Source organism: Gekko japonicus, unplaced genomic scaffold (assembly GCF_001447785.1).
Source record: "Gekko japonicus isolate JY-2015 unplaced genomic scaffold, Gekko_japonicus_V1.1 scaffold1502, whole genome shotgun sequence".
NCBI lineage: Eukaryota > Metazoa > Chordata > Lepidosauria > Squamata > Gekkonidae > Gekko > Gekko japonicus.
The window spans coordinates 390,972-408,799 of record NW_015168696.1 but is presented as its reverse complement, the minus strand read 5'-3'; the positions used below and the strand labels follow the sequence as shown (position 1 = coordinate 408,799).

The 17,828-nt window shown below is 48.8% G+C and overlaps 1 protein-coding gene across 1 annotated transcript in view; it reads left to right on the top strand.

Annotated features, from left to right (window-relative positions):
* Nucleotides 1–8,948, top strand: part of SLC7A5 (solute carrier family 7 (amino acid transporter light chain, L system), member 5) — a 68,521-nt gene extending 59,573 nt beyond the window's left edge. The window contains exons 7-10 of the mRNA XM_015415478.1: nt 450–546; nt 1,932–2,081; nt 2,849–3,026; nt 7,979–8,948. Of these exons, the coding sequence (XP_015270964.1) occupies nt 450–546; nt 1,932–2,081; nt 2,849–3,026; nt 7,979–8,034 (481 nt within the window). The 3' untranslated portion in view covers nt 8,035–8,948. The remainder of the gene's footprint in view (nt 1–449; nt 547–1,931; nt 2,082–2,848; nt 3,027–7,978) is intronic.
* Nucleotides 8,949–17,828: the final 8,880 nt, after the last annotated feature.

Sequence of the window (17,828 nt, the reverse complement as noted above, 5' to 3'; positions counted from 1 at the left end):
ATCACCGGAAGTGTGTCAGAAGACAACACCCACCGCTCAGGCTCCACTGGACTGTTTTGGATTGCTAGCTATTGGGGGGGGGGAACACGCAGATCTGCCCTCACAGAGGAGGGAGAGCTTATACCTGAAGGCAGGCCGGGGGAGGGGCTCTGCAACTTACCTGGCTGCTTCTTGCTCCTCATGGCCTGACTGAGGGCTGCTGGGAGCAGAGGGTGGGGCTTCTTGCATGTGCCCGCCCCCTGGGCTCCTTACTGCCGGAGCTCCGCTCCTGTGCGCTCCCACAGGAAATGACCCCCGGACAGAGGCATCCTTCATCGCCACGCTTCCCCTTTGAACGGGATTGGTCTACTCACAACATCCCCTTGCACTGTTGTGACTCAGTGCCAAAAGCGCGCAGATGGCTGCTTGGCACAGAAATGACGCGGGGGGCTCTTCTGCTCTTTTCCCAGGCTTTTCTTCGTGGGGGCTCGCGAAGGCCACCTGCCCTCCCTCCTCTCCATGATCCACCCTCGGCTCTTCACTCCGCTCCCCTCGCTCATCTTCACGGTAAGGACGCTCGCCGGAATGCAGAGGACCCCCGGTGGTCTGTGTGAAAGGGCCATCTAGTGGCAACCGACTTCCAGCGACCCCCATCGGGTTTTCAGGGCAGGAGACAAACAGAGGTGGTTTGCCGTTGCCCGCCTCTGCGGCACAACTTATTATTTATTTATTGTTTATTTGTTTAATTTGTATCCCGCCCGCCCTGCCAGGCAGGCTCAGGGCGGCTTAGAGAGTATATATAAATATATTAAAACAGCGAGATACATTAAAACAGTAATAAAACCAGAACATGTGCAAACAAGTGCTAGCTAACATAGTACTAATAAATGGTGGCAGCGCTATCTCAGCAGCTAGATGCTCAAACTGCCACCACAGTCTGAGTTCTTGCCAGGCTATTAGATATTAAGTTGGTGCTGATGTTGGGGGGCCAGGACCTCGATGTTAAGAGGCGGCCCCTCATCAAAGGCATGGCGGAAGAGCTCCGTCTTACAGGCCCTGCGGAACTGCAAAAGGTCCCGCAGGGTCCTGATGTCATCCGGGAGCTCATTCCACCAGTCAGGGGCCGCCACCGAAAAGGCCCTGCCCCTCATCACCGCTAGCCTGGCTTCTTTGAGACCTGGGAGGGCCAGACGGTTTTGGGACCCCGATCTTAGTGCTCTCTGGGGAACATGTGGGAAAAGGTGGTCCCTTAGGTAAGGGACCTTGGTGGTCTCCCATCCAAGTACTAACCAGGGCTGACCCTAGGCTTAGCTTCCGAGATCTGATGAGATCAGTCTGGCCATAGGGAACCTTAAATGACCCCAAGGGAGGCTGGGCCACGGCACATCTCTGATGCTGTGCCCCTGGGTCTCTGAGCATGCCTTCGAAAGTGTTGAAGAGTGCCCCTCCCTCCGTAGCAGTTGGGGGCAAAGTGGTGTTTCAGGTGTCCAGAAGTTAAAGCCTTTGAGATGACGGAGACATCTATCCTAGGGCTGTCCTTCAGACTGAAGAAGGCCGTCACCTGCCCTGTGTTAATTACGGCCGATAGTTTTGTGCATTGATTATATCTGCTTGCTGCGTAAGTGGACAATATGACGGGGAAGCTCCCCTTTTCCCAGTCCGGCTGCATAACTTCTATTAATTTTCTTCATTTCTGCCCCACTTTTATCCGAGTGGGGACCCCGGGTGGTTTACACCATTCTCCTCTCCTCTCTTTCGTCCTCACAACAGCCCTGTGAGTTCAGCGCGGCTGAGAGTGCGTGACTGGCCCCCAGTTCACCCTGGCCCGGCCTCCGTAGGGACTCGGATCTTCCGGGTCCTTTTCCAACACTCATAACCGCCCCGCCGTTCTGTCTTCCAGCGTTCAGGCTGCAGGTTGTTTTAGCTGCTCCTTCTCTCTCCCCTCCCCGCAGTGCATCATGACCCTGATGTACGCCTTCTCCAACGACATCTTCTCCGTCATCAACTTCTTCAGCTTCTTCAACTGGCTGTGCGTGGGGCTGGCGATCATCGGCATGCTGTGGCTGCGCTACAAGAAGCCGGAGCTGGAGAGACCCATAAAGGTAGCCGGTCGAGAGTTCTCTGCGGGCGTGGGAAAGTGGGACATTAGAAGCCCTCCCACTGTTGACCCCCCCCCCAAGCACCAAGAAGACAGAGCATCACTTGCCCCAGAGCCCCTAGCTATACCTTGTGGCTAATAGCCACTGATGGACCTCTGCTCCATATGCTTATCTAATTCCCTTTTGAAGCCGTCCATGCTTGTAGCACCCACCACTTCCTGTGGCAGTGAATTCCATGTGTTAATCACTCTTTGGGTGAAGAAGTACTTCCTTTTATCCGTTCTAACCCGACCGCTCAGCAATTTCATGGAGTGCCCACGGGTTCTTGTATTGTGAGAAAGGGAGAAAAGTACCTCTTTCTTTACCTGCTCTTTCCCATGCATAATCTTATAAACCTCGATCATGTCACCCCTCAGTCGTCTTTTCTCCAAGCTAAAGAGCCCTAAGCGCTTTAACCTTTCCTCATAGGGAAAGTGTTCCAACCCTTTTATCATTCGAGTTGCCCTTTTCTGCACTTTTTCCAAAGCTATAATATCCTTTTTAAGGTGTGGTGACCAGAACTGCACACAGTATTCCAAATGAGGTCGCACCATTGATTTATATAGGGGCATTATGATATTGGCTGATCTGTTTTCAATACCCTTCCTAATAATCCCCAGCATAGCATTGACCCCCAAGGGAGACATAGTGTGTGTGTGTGGGGGGGGGGGAGTGAGGTTTCCCCCAGCCTGACCCTCATCTCCTGTCCCTTCCCGGTTCCCCCCACGCAGGTCAACCTCTCCTTGCCCATCTTCTTCATCCTGGCCTGCGTCTTCCTCATCGTGGTCTCCTTCTGGATGACCCCCAAGGAGTGCGCCATCGGCTTCACCATTATCCTCAGCGGGGTCCCGGTTTACTACATTGGCGTCTGGTGGCAAAATAAACCAAAGTGGCTGCTGCAGCTGATTTGTAAGTACAGGTGGTGGCGTGTGGGTGAACGGGCCACGCATGGGGAAGGGGGCACAGCAGAGTTTGTGCTTGAATAATAATAATACTTTCAATTTATGAATCGCTTTCCCCAGTGGGCTCAAAGCGATGTACAGTTACACATTTTAGACAGGGGACTAACAATGTTCATAGGGGATAGGGAAGACAACATATATTCATTTAATTGCACACGCTGTCACTGCACGGTGTAAACGTCTTCCGGCTTGGCGCAGTCATTTTCCGAACGCCTGCTTGTCGACCAGGCTTCAGGACCCGTATGTCGCATCGCCACACAGAGCAGTGAAGTTTCTGTTCTGTTTCAAAAGAGCAGGTCAGGAATAGTGGAGGCCTTGAACCCCAAAACTGGCCGTGTTCCAAGCTCCACACATGAGACGCACTCGGCACTACACCTCGAGATCCCTCCCGGGCTCTGGGTGGGTTTGTTAAGAAGCCCTTCACCCATATTGTACTTGCCTGCAAATGGTGCCTGCAAGGCTTGGGGGGAAGAGCTAAGAGCGATTCTCTAGTTACATGGCATTGCCAGAGCGTACAGGAAAGACCCCCTTTGGGTCTTAATGTGATTTTAAGGCTTAGACATATTGTATCAAAAGCCAGCCGACTTAGCATTTTTATGCAGTATTTAAAGCCCTTCAGGTGCATGGCATTAGTGTGCTTCTTACAACAGCCCTCTAAGGAAGGCCAGTGTAATTATCCCCATATGAAGTGAAGAGTGCCATGGGCTGAGACCACCAAGTGAGCTTGTGGCAGCAGTGAGATCTAAACCGGCAACATCCTGGATCTCACAGCTCATTCTCTGAGCTGCTGCTTGACTTTCTAGCAGCAAATGAAAAACCTCGCTGTAGTTCCTAAACAGCAAAAGCGACAGGTCTAGTTTATCTTGTATCTTAATCAGTATCTCTTAATGTTTTGAAGTATTTTTTGGTGCGTTTAATTCGTAAGCTGCCTCGGGCAGATTCCTGGAGAGGCATCGTAAAAATAAAATCCAAATCAATAAATATATGCAAGTTACATGCAAACGTAATCCTGTATATATTTATTTAAAACATTTCTTAGCCGTCTTTCTTCCTTAGCTCGAGGTGACTAACGGTACAAATAAAATACGTATAACAGAGTACATAAAAATACATAAACCTCGACTTTAAAACCACAGTTTAAGACTGCTTTAATCAAGTGCGGTCTCGGCTAAAACCATCTTCAGTTGCCTGCTAAAGCTTGAAAGCGAGGGGGCCGGCCCACCTCCCTGGGGAGATTGTTCCATAATCGTGGGGCTACCACTGAAAGGGCCCCGTCTCGTCTGCACACCAAGCAAGCATCTTCCCCCCCCCCCAAAAAAAACAATTTATTAGGATATATTATTAGTTCAAACATACAACATATTATTTTTGTTATACATCCTTTCTTCTCTTCCCCCCCACCCTTTTCTGGCTTCCCACAGTGCTCCAACCTCCAGCCCATTTCTTAGTTCTTTTCTATTTTCCACTTATCTTTTAGTCATAATCTACTGGTAACGCTTCTTTCTACTAGTATTTTCTCTTAATTAACTTTCCTCTAATAGCATTAACTTTTCAATAATTGTCAAAGCAAATTAAATTATCCTTTACATCCCAATATTTTTCTAGATACTCTTTAAAGTCTTTCCAATCTGCATAGAATTCTTCTGCCTCAAGGTTCTTAAGTTTCCTTGTCATCTTGTCCATTTCAACCATGAATATTAATTTCTTTATCCATTCCCCAATTTCTGGGAACCAAGCAAGCTTCTTTGATTGACGGGACAAGTCCGGAGGACCTCTCCCTGCAATCTTCATTCCCAGTAGCGGGAGAACATTCAAAACATGAGCAGTCCAACCCAGTTTGTCATCTGCCTGTACTCCAAAAAAGCAGACTTCTGGAACGTTTTTTGGCTCATGGTCCATGTGGCTTCTCTTTCGCCTTGGAAACTCTGTTTCTGTTTGAACGGCAGAATCATTAAGAAGTGTCCCTGGACGGTCTCCTTGTAACTAAATGACACCATCTGTCTCTGGCGCCGTCAAGACAATAGGAAAGGGCTGACCTAGAAATGCCGGCCAGTGGAAGAGCCCGACTTGCTCAGCTCTTTGGGGACGGGGCACACAAGAGTTTCTCTTCAGAACTCCAGGGCTTCTCTGCTTCCTTTCTTCCCATTTCTGGTTATTGGTCTCCATTCCCAGGACGGCCACTTTTATAGCCGCCGAGTGACAAATTAGATCATAACTCTGCGTCCTGCAAGCTTGTTTCTGCAGAGTATTCTGCAGAGTTTTGTAGGAAATGCGGCATCAAATGTTTTTAAGTGCCTTAACGCGAAACACGCAGTCCTCTTGTGTACCACGCTGCACTCGATCAGCCCCACCCCAGCATCCCAGGGCAGCCAGAGATTGAATGTCACGAGCCGCAGTCGGCCGTGCAGGCTTTCGGCTGGAAGGAAGGTGTACTTTGCCAAAGAGCCAAAAGGAGACACGCGCTTCTTGGGGAAGGGCTGTGGCTCAGTGGAAGAGCTTTTGCTTTGCATGCAGAAGGTCCCAGGTTCAATCCCTGGCATTTCCACTTAAAAAGGACCAGGAAGGAGGTGATGGGAAAGACCTTTCTCTGCCCAAAACCCTGAAGAGCGGCTGCCAGCCCGAGTAGGCAAGACTGACCTTGATGGACCCAGGGTCTGAGTCAGTAGAACAGAGGTGTCAAACTCATTTGTCACAAGGGCTGGATCTGAGATAGATGTCACTTTGTCGGGCCAGGCCATGTGTGGCATAAATCATAATGCCAGGTACCAGACATATAAACTGTATTAAAGGCAGGGCTCTTTTTGTAGAAAAAGCCCAGCAGGAACTCATTAGCATAATAGGCCACACCCAACAGCAAAACTCATTAGCATGTTAGGCCACACCCCTGACAGCACATTAACATATTAGGCTACACCCCCATGTTACCAGAAGTGTGGTCATCCAGCCACACCCACCTTTTGCTTCTTATTCTCTTTACCTTGTTTGTTGTCAAAACCCAGGGCCTTTTTGCATGTTAGGCCACACACCCCTAATGTAGCCAGTCCTAATGAGTTTCTGCTATTGGGTGTGGCCTGTTATGCTAATGAGTTCCTGCTGGCCGTGGCCAACTCAGGAGCCAGCCGGAACTCCATTCCTGTGCGTTCCTGCCCCAAAATAGCCCTGATTAAAGGACAGCAGCTGGTAAACTCCCGAGTTGTCGTATCTTCACTGCAAGGCCCCATGGGCTGGAAGGGTTGTGTGTGCAAAGGGAAACCCATATGGGCAGACTGAAGAACAAGAGGTGCAGCACTGGGCAGCAATGTTCCCTCTAAGCCGTGGAGTCTTGTGAGCAAAAATTCTACTTTGTGAGCTATTGGCCTTAAAGTTGTGAGCAAGCGGTTTGGCTACTGCATCAATTACTTTGCGCTGGAGCCATCCTTCCTGAGCTAAGACAAAAATCTGTGAGCTGGAAGCTAAAAAACTGTGAGCTAGCTCACACTAACTCAGCTTAGAGGGAACACTGCTGGGCAGATGCTCCCACGCTGCTTGACTGCTGTAGATGAAGTTGTTCTGCCATGCTGAAGTCACAGTCAGAGTGGCTCCACCGACTCCCCCATGAGCAGTCTCCTGCTCCCTCCCTTGTACCAGCTGCTTGCGGGCCACATAAGAGCCCTGGCAAGGGCCGCTTCCGGCCCCCGGGCCTTATGTTTGACACCCCTGCAGTAGAAGGCAGCTTGAGGAACGAATGCTGTGTCTGATTAAACTGGTTGTGCGGTTATCTGAAATGACACACACCTGAAAAACCTGATTAACCAGAGGGCCCCCCCCCCCCAAAAAAAAACCCAACAACCACCCCAGGGATAAATCCACAGTGCTATTTTCATTTTATTTCTTTGAAATTTCCATCTGATCCAGGCTCATCTAGGCAGCAAACATTAAAACATTTGAACAAATGCAAATAATTTAAACTTGTAAAATGATTCAATTTAAAAAACCAAAACCCAAAGAACACCAGCGCCGGGAAGGAGGGGGGGGGGGGGGGGAGGATATGGTGGGGGGGGGGGGGGGGGGGGGATATGCCAAACAAAACGGATAAGCCTTCATTTGCTGGTAAAAGATGCCAGTAGAAGAAGACAGACAATTCTCCCTCAGGAGGAAGTTTCAAAGTTTTGGTGCTGCAACCGAGAAGGCCCTTTTGTTGGATTGCCATCCATCTAGCCTTAGATGGCGGGGGCACCTGAAGCCATACCTTTCGAGGCTAGGGGGGAGGCTTATTGGTGTAGTGGTTAAGTGCGCGGACTCTAACCTGGGAGAACTGGGTTTGATTCCCCACTCCTCCACTTGCACCTGGCTGGATGACCTCGGGCAAGCCATAGTTCTGATAAGGCTCCAGAGTGGAAGGACAGCCCCTGGGGGTAGCATGAGTTTTCTGGGACTGGGATAACAGCTATCCCCAGGGGGCTGTCATTCCACTCTGGAGCCTGTCATTCTACCACTCTGGGGCCCTTGATTCCAGTCCCAGAACCAGGCCTGTAGCTACAGTGAGGCATTTCGGGTCCGCCCCCCCTGACTTAACGCCAGGGCCTCTCGATTTAAAAAATATATATTGAAGAGTCCAGCTCTCTCACAGAGCCACAGCGGGCAGCCTCCGTTGCAGCGAAACCCCTTTGCACCTCTCCAGACACTTATTTCACCTCCACTGCACCTGTCCCCACCTCCTTTCCTCCCTCCCTCCCTCCCTCCCTCCAGCCCTTCCTTGGCCTGAATGTAGATGATGGGAGGAAGTAACCAACCTTGCTGATAAAAAGAGTCGGCTGCTGCATTGAGTGTTCCTGAAACACCTATGAGGTGTTTTGCGGCACAAAGAACCTCACAATTCTCAAAAAATTCCCTTTTGTTCTCCCTTTTCCCCGTTGCCAGACTCCACGACGGTCCTCTGTCAGAAGCTGATGGAAGTCGTCCCCCAAGAGTCTTAAAGAACCAGTGAAGCGTCAGCGTGTATGGTTCAAAGCCAGCGCACAATCTTTTCGTCTCGAAAGCACGAGTATTTCCGATTCCTCGTCAAAAGAAAAAAAGTCCAAGCCGGGGGCCTCCGAGGAGACCGCCCCGGAACTCCGCAGCCCACGTGCTCTGCCCCCGCTCCCACCCCTTGCTTCTTACCTTCACCACGCCAGGCAGCTGACACAACGCAGAGAAGAAGAGTTTCCGGGTACAAACTTGAATCTCGCGGGAAGAGAAGCTTCTGCCGGAGTCTCGATCGGCCGTAGAGCCGGGGAACCCAACAAGAAACCAATTCTGTTAAGGTTTACATGAGTGGCTACACTCGTATAGGTCAGTTCTTGATTGGGTTTCTTTTTGTCGTTTCTCTTCTTCATTTTTGTTAGCGGTTTTAATTTCTCCATCCAAGGAAAACGAGGTTCCAGAGCATCCAGCATTTCCCAGGTGCCTCCAGAGCTGCCGAAAGTGAAGAACCCCAGGGCTGTCGATCTCACCTGGTGAAACAGAGGATGCTGGGGGGGGGGGGAAGGTTTTCCTTAAGCGTTACACTCCTGAACACGAACGGACAGGGACGTGCAGAATACAATAAAATGGGACCTTTACCTTGTGGACCAGCTCAGATATCAACTCGTTCCAGTCCAGACGGACTTGGCTACTCCAACATGAACTTCTTATTTGTATTAATTGTTATTATTATCGTTATTGTTTTTTAGAGATTTCCTTTTTAAAAAACTTTTTTTCCTTCCTTTGAGTCTCGCTTGTAGTTCCGCTTCGTTACCAACTTGCAATAAATGTTTTGTATGTTGTCCTGTCCGCAACGCTAACTATTGTTTTGAGCAATTCCGGTCAATGCCGGCGCACCGGCAGAAAAAGCACGTTCCGCCAGACTTGCTCCAAACGCACAAAGACGTGGCTAGCATTGAGATCTGTGTGCCGGGCAGGCTGGCTGTGGCCTTGCTCCAGCGACCAAAAGAGAAATCCAGCCCGCGCTCCGTTTGCTTTCTCACTACGAAGAATGTAACTTGTTTTCATCCCAGCAATAGGTTTGCTCTGGAGATCTGGAAGGTGGGTGGGGGACGAAGGTTCTGTGCACTGATCAACCCGGAAGGCTTGGGGGGGGGGGGGGGGAAAATGCATGGCAAGTCAATGGGTAAGGGGGCTGCCTTTGGGGCAGTGAAGTGTACCTGTGTCTACTCCAGCATGCATAGAGCACAATGCAGACATTGCCCCGCAGGGTCACGGTGGGTTCTTATAGGCGAGAAGACAAGGCTTGGAATGTATGCCGCAATCGCTAATTTTTCCTTTCACTCTTCTCAGTAACGGCCATCTTGCTTTACTTCTTGTTGCCACCAAACTTGGGACCACGTAGGTTAGAACTGAGGAGAAATCTGTAGTTCCCGGGAATTGCAATATGTGTACATCTGGACCAGTGTTCCCTCTGAGCTGAGTTAGTGTGAGCTAGCTCACAGTTTTTTAGCCTCCGGCTCACAGATTTTTGTCTCAGCTCAGGAAGGATGGCTCCAAAGCAAACTGATTTATGCAGTAGCCAAATCCTTGCTCACAACTTTAATGTCAGTAGCTCACATAGTAGAATTTTTGCTCACAAGACTCCACAGCTTAGAGGGAACATTGATTCTGGGCTGTTATTTTTTGCTCCATTGTTCTTGGGGGGGAAGAATGCTTGAACCTCTCTATTCGTCCTTCAGCGCTGTCTCACCACACACCCGTCAGTGTGGGAATGAAGCTTCCCCTCGGAAGCCCTGCCACCCAGAGCGTAATACATTTGAAAGCTCATTAGCCCACAAAGTTCTGTTGGATCCTGGTTCTTGGGGTTATCTCAACAGGGCCGTGCTTTCTAGATGTGGCTGCAGCCCTGCGGTGTTTTTCTCTCCTCAGTATCTGTGTGTCGGCTGGGTTTTTAGTCGTCGTCGGGAGGGTAAGCTGTGTTTTCATTGAGAGGAAAGAGACGTGGTCTTTTGGAGCACCAGTGATGATCACGTGGCAGTTGCGAGGAGGGCACCCTCTGTGGGCCATCATTCTTCCCCTTCGGAAACAGCTGTGTTTCCCTTCTGCGTGCCCACAGCCCAGCTGACCACAGCCAATCTAAGGGAGCACCGGTTCCCGAGAACACTTTGACCCTACAAAGCTGGTTGGAACCCAATGTGAGCGCCATGGCTTCCCTGCCGCAAAGGACCCTGGGAGTTGTAGTTCTGTGAGGGTGCTAAGAAGGGACTGGTCTCCCACCTAGCCTCGTCGCAGAATTACGGGTCCCAGGATATCTTCGTTGAGAGCCATAGGGGTTGGGAAAACGTTAAGGGTACACGTGCCTTGAATTGTTAAGTTTTGCCCTTTCCTAGAAATGAATGTAAGTCAACAGTTGGCCCACGGGGATGTTTGTTGCGAGGCCGCGTTGCTTTCTTAGCTAAATCAGTGGAGCCCTCAACAAATCCAGTCATTCCAGTGTCCTGGAAGCCCTTGATTATTTTGTAAGGAAGAATGTACTATTCCGCTGTCATATTAACAGCTTGTATCGTTACAGAAGAGGGATACACTATCTCAGCCTTTAAAGTAGCTTTTTTCCTTTTAATAAAGCCCAGATGTCCAAAACGGAAAACAACACATCAGTCCCTTTGCACGGTTAGTGCCGGTATTTTGGGTACATGCGGAGGAATCCCAGTTTTAGAAGAGGGATCGGGCGTTTGGCATGTCTTATCGATGCAGCTAGCTATCGGCGGCTGAGCACCTGCTTAAAATAAGCCTTTCTGTTGGCACCAGTTAAAGCTTTGTAATCAAGTTTAATAATAAAATGTCTCCTTTTCGAAATGTGCAATAGGTGGTACATAAGAACATAAGAGACGCCGATGTTGGATCAGGCCAAAGGCTCATCCAGTCCAACACTCTGTGTCACACAGTGGCCAGAAATACCAGGTGCCATCAGGAGGTCCACCAGTGGGGCCAGGACATTAGAAGCCCTCCCACTGTTGACCCCCCCCCCAAGCACCAAGATGACAGAGCATCCCTTGCCCCAGAGTCCCTATCTATACCTTGTGGCTAAGAGCCACTGATGGACCTCTGCTCCATAGGTTTATCCAATTCCCTCTTATAAGAACATAAGAGATGCCAATGTTGAATCAGGCCAAAGGCCCATCCAGTCCAACACTCTGTCACACAGTGGCCAGAAATACCAGGTGCCATCAGGAGGTCCACCAGTGGGGCCAGGACATTAGAAGCCCTCCCACTGTTGACCCCCCCAAGCACCAAGAAGACAGTGCATCACTTGCCCCAGAGTCCCTATCTATACCTTGTGGCTAATAGCCACTGATGGACCTCTGCTCCATTTGCTTATCTAATTCCCTCTTGAAGCCGTCCATGCTTGTAGCACCCACCACTTCCTGTGGCAGTGAATTCCATGTGTTAATCACTCTGGGTGAAGAAGTACTTCCTTTTATCCATTCTAACCCGACCGCTCAGCAATTTCATGGAGTGCCCACAAGTTCTTGTATTGTGAGAAAGTCCTGAATCTTCCAGCAGCACGTGTGCCTGTCGTTTGGGGGCAAGAAGTGGCACAAAATAACCTGCGACATTGCCGCTGTGTGGGAAAGGCCGTAGCAAGATGTAGCTTTCGAGGGCCGTCAGTAGTTTTCTCAAATGAGGGAGAGAGCAGAGTGGTTGAGCAGTGGAACAGTCTGCCTCGGGAGGTGGTGGATGCTCCTTCGCTGGACGTTTTCAAGCGGAGGCTGGATGACCATCTTTCTGGTATGTTGTAGGACTGTCTTTCGGCTCTGCTCCTGCAGTGTGCAGGGGGTTGGACTAGATGACCTGAAAGGTCCCTTCCAGCTCTAACATTCTATGATTCTATTCCTCCTGTAGACCAAGGCAGAACTGCCTTGTGTTTTCTAGGAGATAAACGCAGGGACTGCCGATCCAGCCTATTCAGTTAACGGAAGACCTCATGGTCGCCATTAGTGTCATCTTTTTCATCTTTGTGTCCATCCGAGCTGTCTTCGTGTTCCTGTTTTGAATTTTCTTTGCAGTGGGCCTGTCGGCTTCACCCAGGTGAAAATCCTGTGCCTGAGAAGCTTCACTCAGGTGCCTTTCCACCTTTTGCCAGAGCATCAAGAGTCATGCACCTGCTTTGGTCAAGGGGAACAGTCCAGTTTAAACGAACCCCCGTGTGGATGCTAAGGTCCGGATGGGCGGGCGGTTTCTCTTGCTTTGGACGGCAGCATGTTTAATTTGCTTCTCAGAGAAGAAAAAGGGGGCCAGTTGAGGCCCCCGTGGATTAGGTTGTTTGAAATGGTCGATGGCATGGTCTTCCTAGTGTTTTAACAGTATCCCGTTGTGTGTTGTGGCAGGACACCGGGAAAGCTTGTCCAAGCATGACTCTTGTTACAGATTCTAGAACTTGTTTCTTGCAAGACTCTCCTGTGGTGTTGAAAATACAGTAACGGCTCTTCCCAAACCATCTGTGCTAAAGCAGAGCAGAGAAGGCAGGCAATAGACTCACTTGTTGTCCGTCATGGTGGTAAGAGTGGCAGATTCGAATAGGGGGGGGTGTGCGTGCGTGCACAGATAAGGGTTATTATGGGATGCACTTTTTCACAGTGACTTGTTTAATACAGCTCTGTGGGTGGTTTTGTAGCAGATATTCCATCTGTGTCCCATATTACGAAACCGTTTCTGGTGGTTGGTTGTTTTTCAGTTTCAAGGAAACCGATTGCTGCCAACTTGGGATATTTCTGAGCGACGGGGAGAGAGCTGTTACCCCTGTGGCAGATTTCACATCTTCGTAGCGCTTCTCGTAATTGCAATTCTCGCTCCCCCATCAGTATTGGAGCAACAGGACTAGTTTCTGGGGCCGAGGCTGGAAACAGAGCCCTGTGACTTGCCAGTCGCTTGGATGACCAAGCGTAGCGCGTGGTTGAAGTGGGTAGGGAACCCGGCTGGTGCAAGGAGCCAAGCGGGGGGGGGGGGCGCTTTCCCTTCCGTTCTTCACTGAAATGGTCGATTCAGATTCAGGGAGGAGGTGCCATTTCGGCCCTCTCGCGTGGGCATGCGTGTAAAGCAGGTTATTAAAACGTTGGGGCCAGACTGGACATTGGGGGGGGGGGCAAGCAGAGATTCCTGGGTCTTATTTGGACCAGGAGCTGCAGGAATAAGCAAAGGCGTGGGCGTTGTCTTCAAGGGTCCTGCAGTAACATCTTCTCGTGCTGTGGGTGTAAGTCTGAATGCAGACTTGACGTGTGATGGGACTCCCAAGTCAGCACCGGACAGTGTGTCTCCTGGGGAGGGAGCCACAGCGCAGTGGCGGGGGTGCCTTCTTTACATGCAGAAGGTCCCAAGTTCGGTCTCAAGCTTTTCCTAATAAAGGGTCAGCTGGCGTGGGCACTGGGGAAACACCTCTATGTGCTAGAGAGATCCTGACAGTCAGATTAGGCAGTTGATGTTCAGTCGCACAGTCGAGTCCGACTCTTCGCGACCCCATGGACCAGAACGCGCCAGGCCCTCCTGTCTTCCGCCGTCCTCTGAAGTTGGCTCAACTTCATGTTCGTTGCATCTATGACACTGTCTGACCATCTCATCCTTTGCCGTCCCCGTCTTCTTTGACCTTCAATCTTTCCCAGCATCAGGGTCTTCTCCAGTGAGTGCTCCCTTCTCATTGGGTGGCCAAAGTATTTGAGCTTCAGTTTCAGTATCTGGCCTTCCAGGGAACAGTCAGGGTTGATTTCTTTTAGGATTGACTGATTTGATCTCCTTGCAGTCCAAGGGACTCTCGAGAGTCTTCTCCAGCACCATAGTTCAAAAGCATCTATTCTTCGGCGCTCGGCCTTCCTTAGAGTCCAACTGTCGCAGCCATCCATGACTACTGGGAATACCATTGCTTTGACCATGCGGACTTTTGTTGGCAGGGTGATGTCTCTACTTTTTATCATGCTGTTTAGGTTCGCCATCGCTTTCCTCCCAAGGAGCAGGCGTCTTTTAATTTCATGGCTGCTGTCACAGTCTGTGGTGATCTGGGATCCCAGGAACGTGAAGTCTGTCACTACTTCCACGACTTCCCCTTCTATTTGCCAAGGAGTGATGGGGCCGGATGCCATGATCTTAGTTTTTTTTTATGTTGAGCTTCAAGCCCACTTTTGCGCTCTCCTCTTTTACCCTGAGCAAGAGGCTCTTTAGGTCCTCTTCACTTTCTGCCATTAGAGTGGTATCGTCTGCATAGCTGAGGTTGTTGATCTTTTTCCCAGCAATCTTAATTCCCGCTATAAACTATAAATGGACCAACGGTCTGAAGCCAAGAGCCATGCAGGATTAGACCAATTCGCCATCTAGGTTCTCATCCTAATTCTGGCATCCGCCAGCATCTGTCAGCATCCGCAGAAAAACTTGCAACGGGGACTTGTTTCAAGGTCTTTATTAGACCAGCTGTGCTATGTGCAATACTTTTCCTGATGGTCTCTCACATGGAGTTTGCTTTTTAAAAATTGGAACCAAACCAAGCATTTTCAGCAAAATGTCCACCACACGCCAAGGTCTCTCTCCCCCCCCCCCGATTTGTCATCACCAGCTCAGACTCAATAGATATGTGTGTAAAATTAAGAAAAAAATTTTTGCCCAAATGTGGATCACTTTGCACTAACGTACGTCCGCCATTTTGTTGCCCGTAGGCCCAATATAGACACTTCCTTTTGGGTTTCCCTGGAGTCCCTTTGTGCTTTCACCATCCGGAACCATCCGACTTGATATAAGGCAGCTTCAGCTGGAATCTTTGTGGGACTGGCCGTCTCCAAAACACGAATCCAGTGGCAACTTTAAGACACTGGATTCGAACTTTGTTTTGCCGCTTCAGACCAACACGGCTACTCCCCTGAATCTATAGTCTCCAAGACTGTTCGTCTGTAAAAGAAAGACACATTTTCTTAATAGCGCCTCTCTTTGCCTTCATGTAAGCATGAAGGGCCCTTGATTGTGATTGGACAGGCGGATGGGTGAATAGGAACAGAAACCCCATGTGGTTTTCTGGGTTTTGCTTTATGTATGTTGTAAAAAGCTGAAAGAATAGGAGCCATTGATACTTCATGCTGCTTAAATTGGGGAGGAACATGCCTACTGAAAGAGCATGTGTGGGGGGAATGTTAATGGTTTGGCAAGATAGAACTTACAAGATGTGTACTTTTAGGAAGAGGTAAGGGGGGGGACGGACTGGATTTGTCTTACTAGTGCAGACCAGTGTCCCCTCTAAGCTGAGTTAGTGTGAGCTAGCTCACAGCTTTTTAGCCTCCAGCTCACCCATTTTTGCCTTCGCTCAGGGCGGATGGCTCCAAAGCCAACTAATTTATGCAGTAGCCAAATCGCCTGCTCACAACTGTAATGCCAGTAGCTCCACAATGTAGAACTTTGCTCACAATACTCCACAGCTTAGAGGGAGGATTGGTGATGAGTGTTGTTGGGATACCTTTTCCATTCAATATGTTGTCGAAGGCTTTCACAGACGGAGTTCATTAGCTGTTGTAGATTTTTTCCAGGTTGTGTGGCCGTGGTCTTGGCATTGTAGGACCTGACGTTTCGCCAGCAGCTGTGACTGGCATCCTCGGAGGTATAACACAGAAAGACCTGCCTACCATTTTTCTTCTCACTTTGACACAGAGAGTACCCCGTCTTTCTGTGTTTTACCTCTGAGGATGCCAGTCACAGCTGCTGGCGAAACGTCAGGTCCTACAGTGCCAAGACCACGGCCACACAACCCGGAAAATCTACAACAGCTTTCCTATTCAGTCTGTGAAAGTCACCTTTTGCAGAGTACCATGATTATTTCAAGCGGTGTCTCTCTCTCTCTCTGTGTCTTTCTTTGGACACTTCTACATCTGTTTCTCGGTTACAATGGCATATTGTTAACCTTTGTTTGGTATTACTCTTCCGTAATAAGTCTTGCGTAACGGTCTTCCTGTTTTTCCTTCCCCAACAACATTAGAACATGAAGGCTAATTAGCCACAGAAAGTTCTTAGTTGAACCAAATCCGGGGGGGGATAACTTCTCTTTGGGGTTCTTGTTTTAAGTTTTATTAAAGGAGGCGCCCAAAGAGAGGAGGCTGTTAATTCCCTCGGCTGGAGCGGACAGCTCAAAGTCTTTCGGGTCTGTCGGTTTGGTAACCCTTAACAGGATCCCTCCAAGCTGAGACATCAATCTTGTGTTGTGTTTTGGAGATCTGTGTAAAATCATCTACTGTACAACAGCTGTTAAGGTGTGTTTCCTTGCTTCAGGTTCAGAGGCTGTTAAGGTTGGTGGAGTATATAGACACCTGGGCCAAGACATGGGGATCAATGAAGTATTTGCGATCTATTCCCTATAAAGAAAACGTGTACAAAATGGCCCACAGATGGCATTTAACACCTGAGAAACTAGCTAAGTGTTACCCAAACCTTTCCAATAATTGCTGGAAATGTAAAAATAATGTGGGCACATACTTTCATACTTGGTGGAGATGTACCATAATACAGAGCTTTTGGCTTAAGGTATACAGATTTATCTTAGTTATTGTGGATCGAGTTATACCTTTCACCCCAGAACTGTTTCTTTTAAACATGATGCCGGACGAATACCCCGAAAATATAAAATGTGTTATCACGTATATATTAACTGCTGCCCGTATTCTCATTGCCAAATATTGGAAACAAGAGGGCATTCCCTCTAAGAAAGAATTAGTATGTAAAGTACTGGAAGCGGTAGAAATGGACAAGCTGACTATGATACTGCATAATAGAGATGTAACAATGTACAATCAGAGATGGGAAAAATTCTATAAGTGGATAGATAATAACAACAATAAATTGTAGTAATACCTATGTAGAACTCCTAAACTTGTATTCATGACTTTGTTGTTATTACTTGTTTCCTATGTAAAACCCCCTTTGAGGGTATGTTGAAAAATTACAAATAAATAAGTTTTAAAAAATAAAAAAATAAAAAGGTTGGTGGAGTGGAAGGTGCGGGAATCTGTAGCATAGGACGCAGTGTGCTGGGAAACTCTCCTGTGCATGTTTCCGGGATAGATTAAGATGGGTAGCTGTGTTAGGCTGCCTGTAGCAGTAGAAGCAGAAAACAGCAAGAGTCCAGGAGCACCGTAAAGACTAACAGAATTTGTGGCAGGGTGTGAGCTTTTGTGAGTCACTGTTATGAAAAGGTGAGCAGTGCCTGCCACAGATTTTGTTCGTCTTTAAGGCGCTGCTGGACTCTTGCAGATTTCCAGGAAATTACCTGTACATTGGACTGCATATCGTGTTAAGGATTTTCTGTCCTGGGAACCAAAATATTTGAGGCCCACAGTATTTGGGAATATGAGGCATCCTCTACCAGGATTTGATCCTGTTTAAGTTCCATTTATTTAAACAAATGCATGCGTGGGCAGACCCGTTGCATGTAAGGCGGTCACGGAAGAACTTCTATACGGTGGATGGGGTTGGAGGAAGTTGACAAGTTTAAACAGTTTTGTGGAAAAGAGAGACTTATGTTTTCTGCAAAAGTCATGCTTCCTGTTCAGTTTTCTAGCCCCTCTGTTCCTTGAACGTCTCGCAAGGGTGCCACCTGCAGCTGTCTTAGCATTAGTTTGAATGCTTTCAAAGAGAAAGGAGAATATTTTAACAATAAAAGCTTGGCAGATTTAGTCTGTTAATTCAATTCCCTTTGGGGTGAAATTCATCTTGTGGCTGTTCTGAAATGCCTGGACGCTAACGGCCAGTGTGCTTTCGGTTTCAAATACGAGAGCTCCCACCAAAT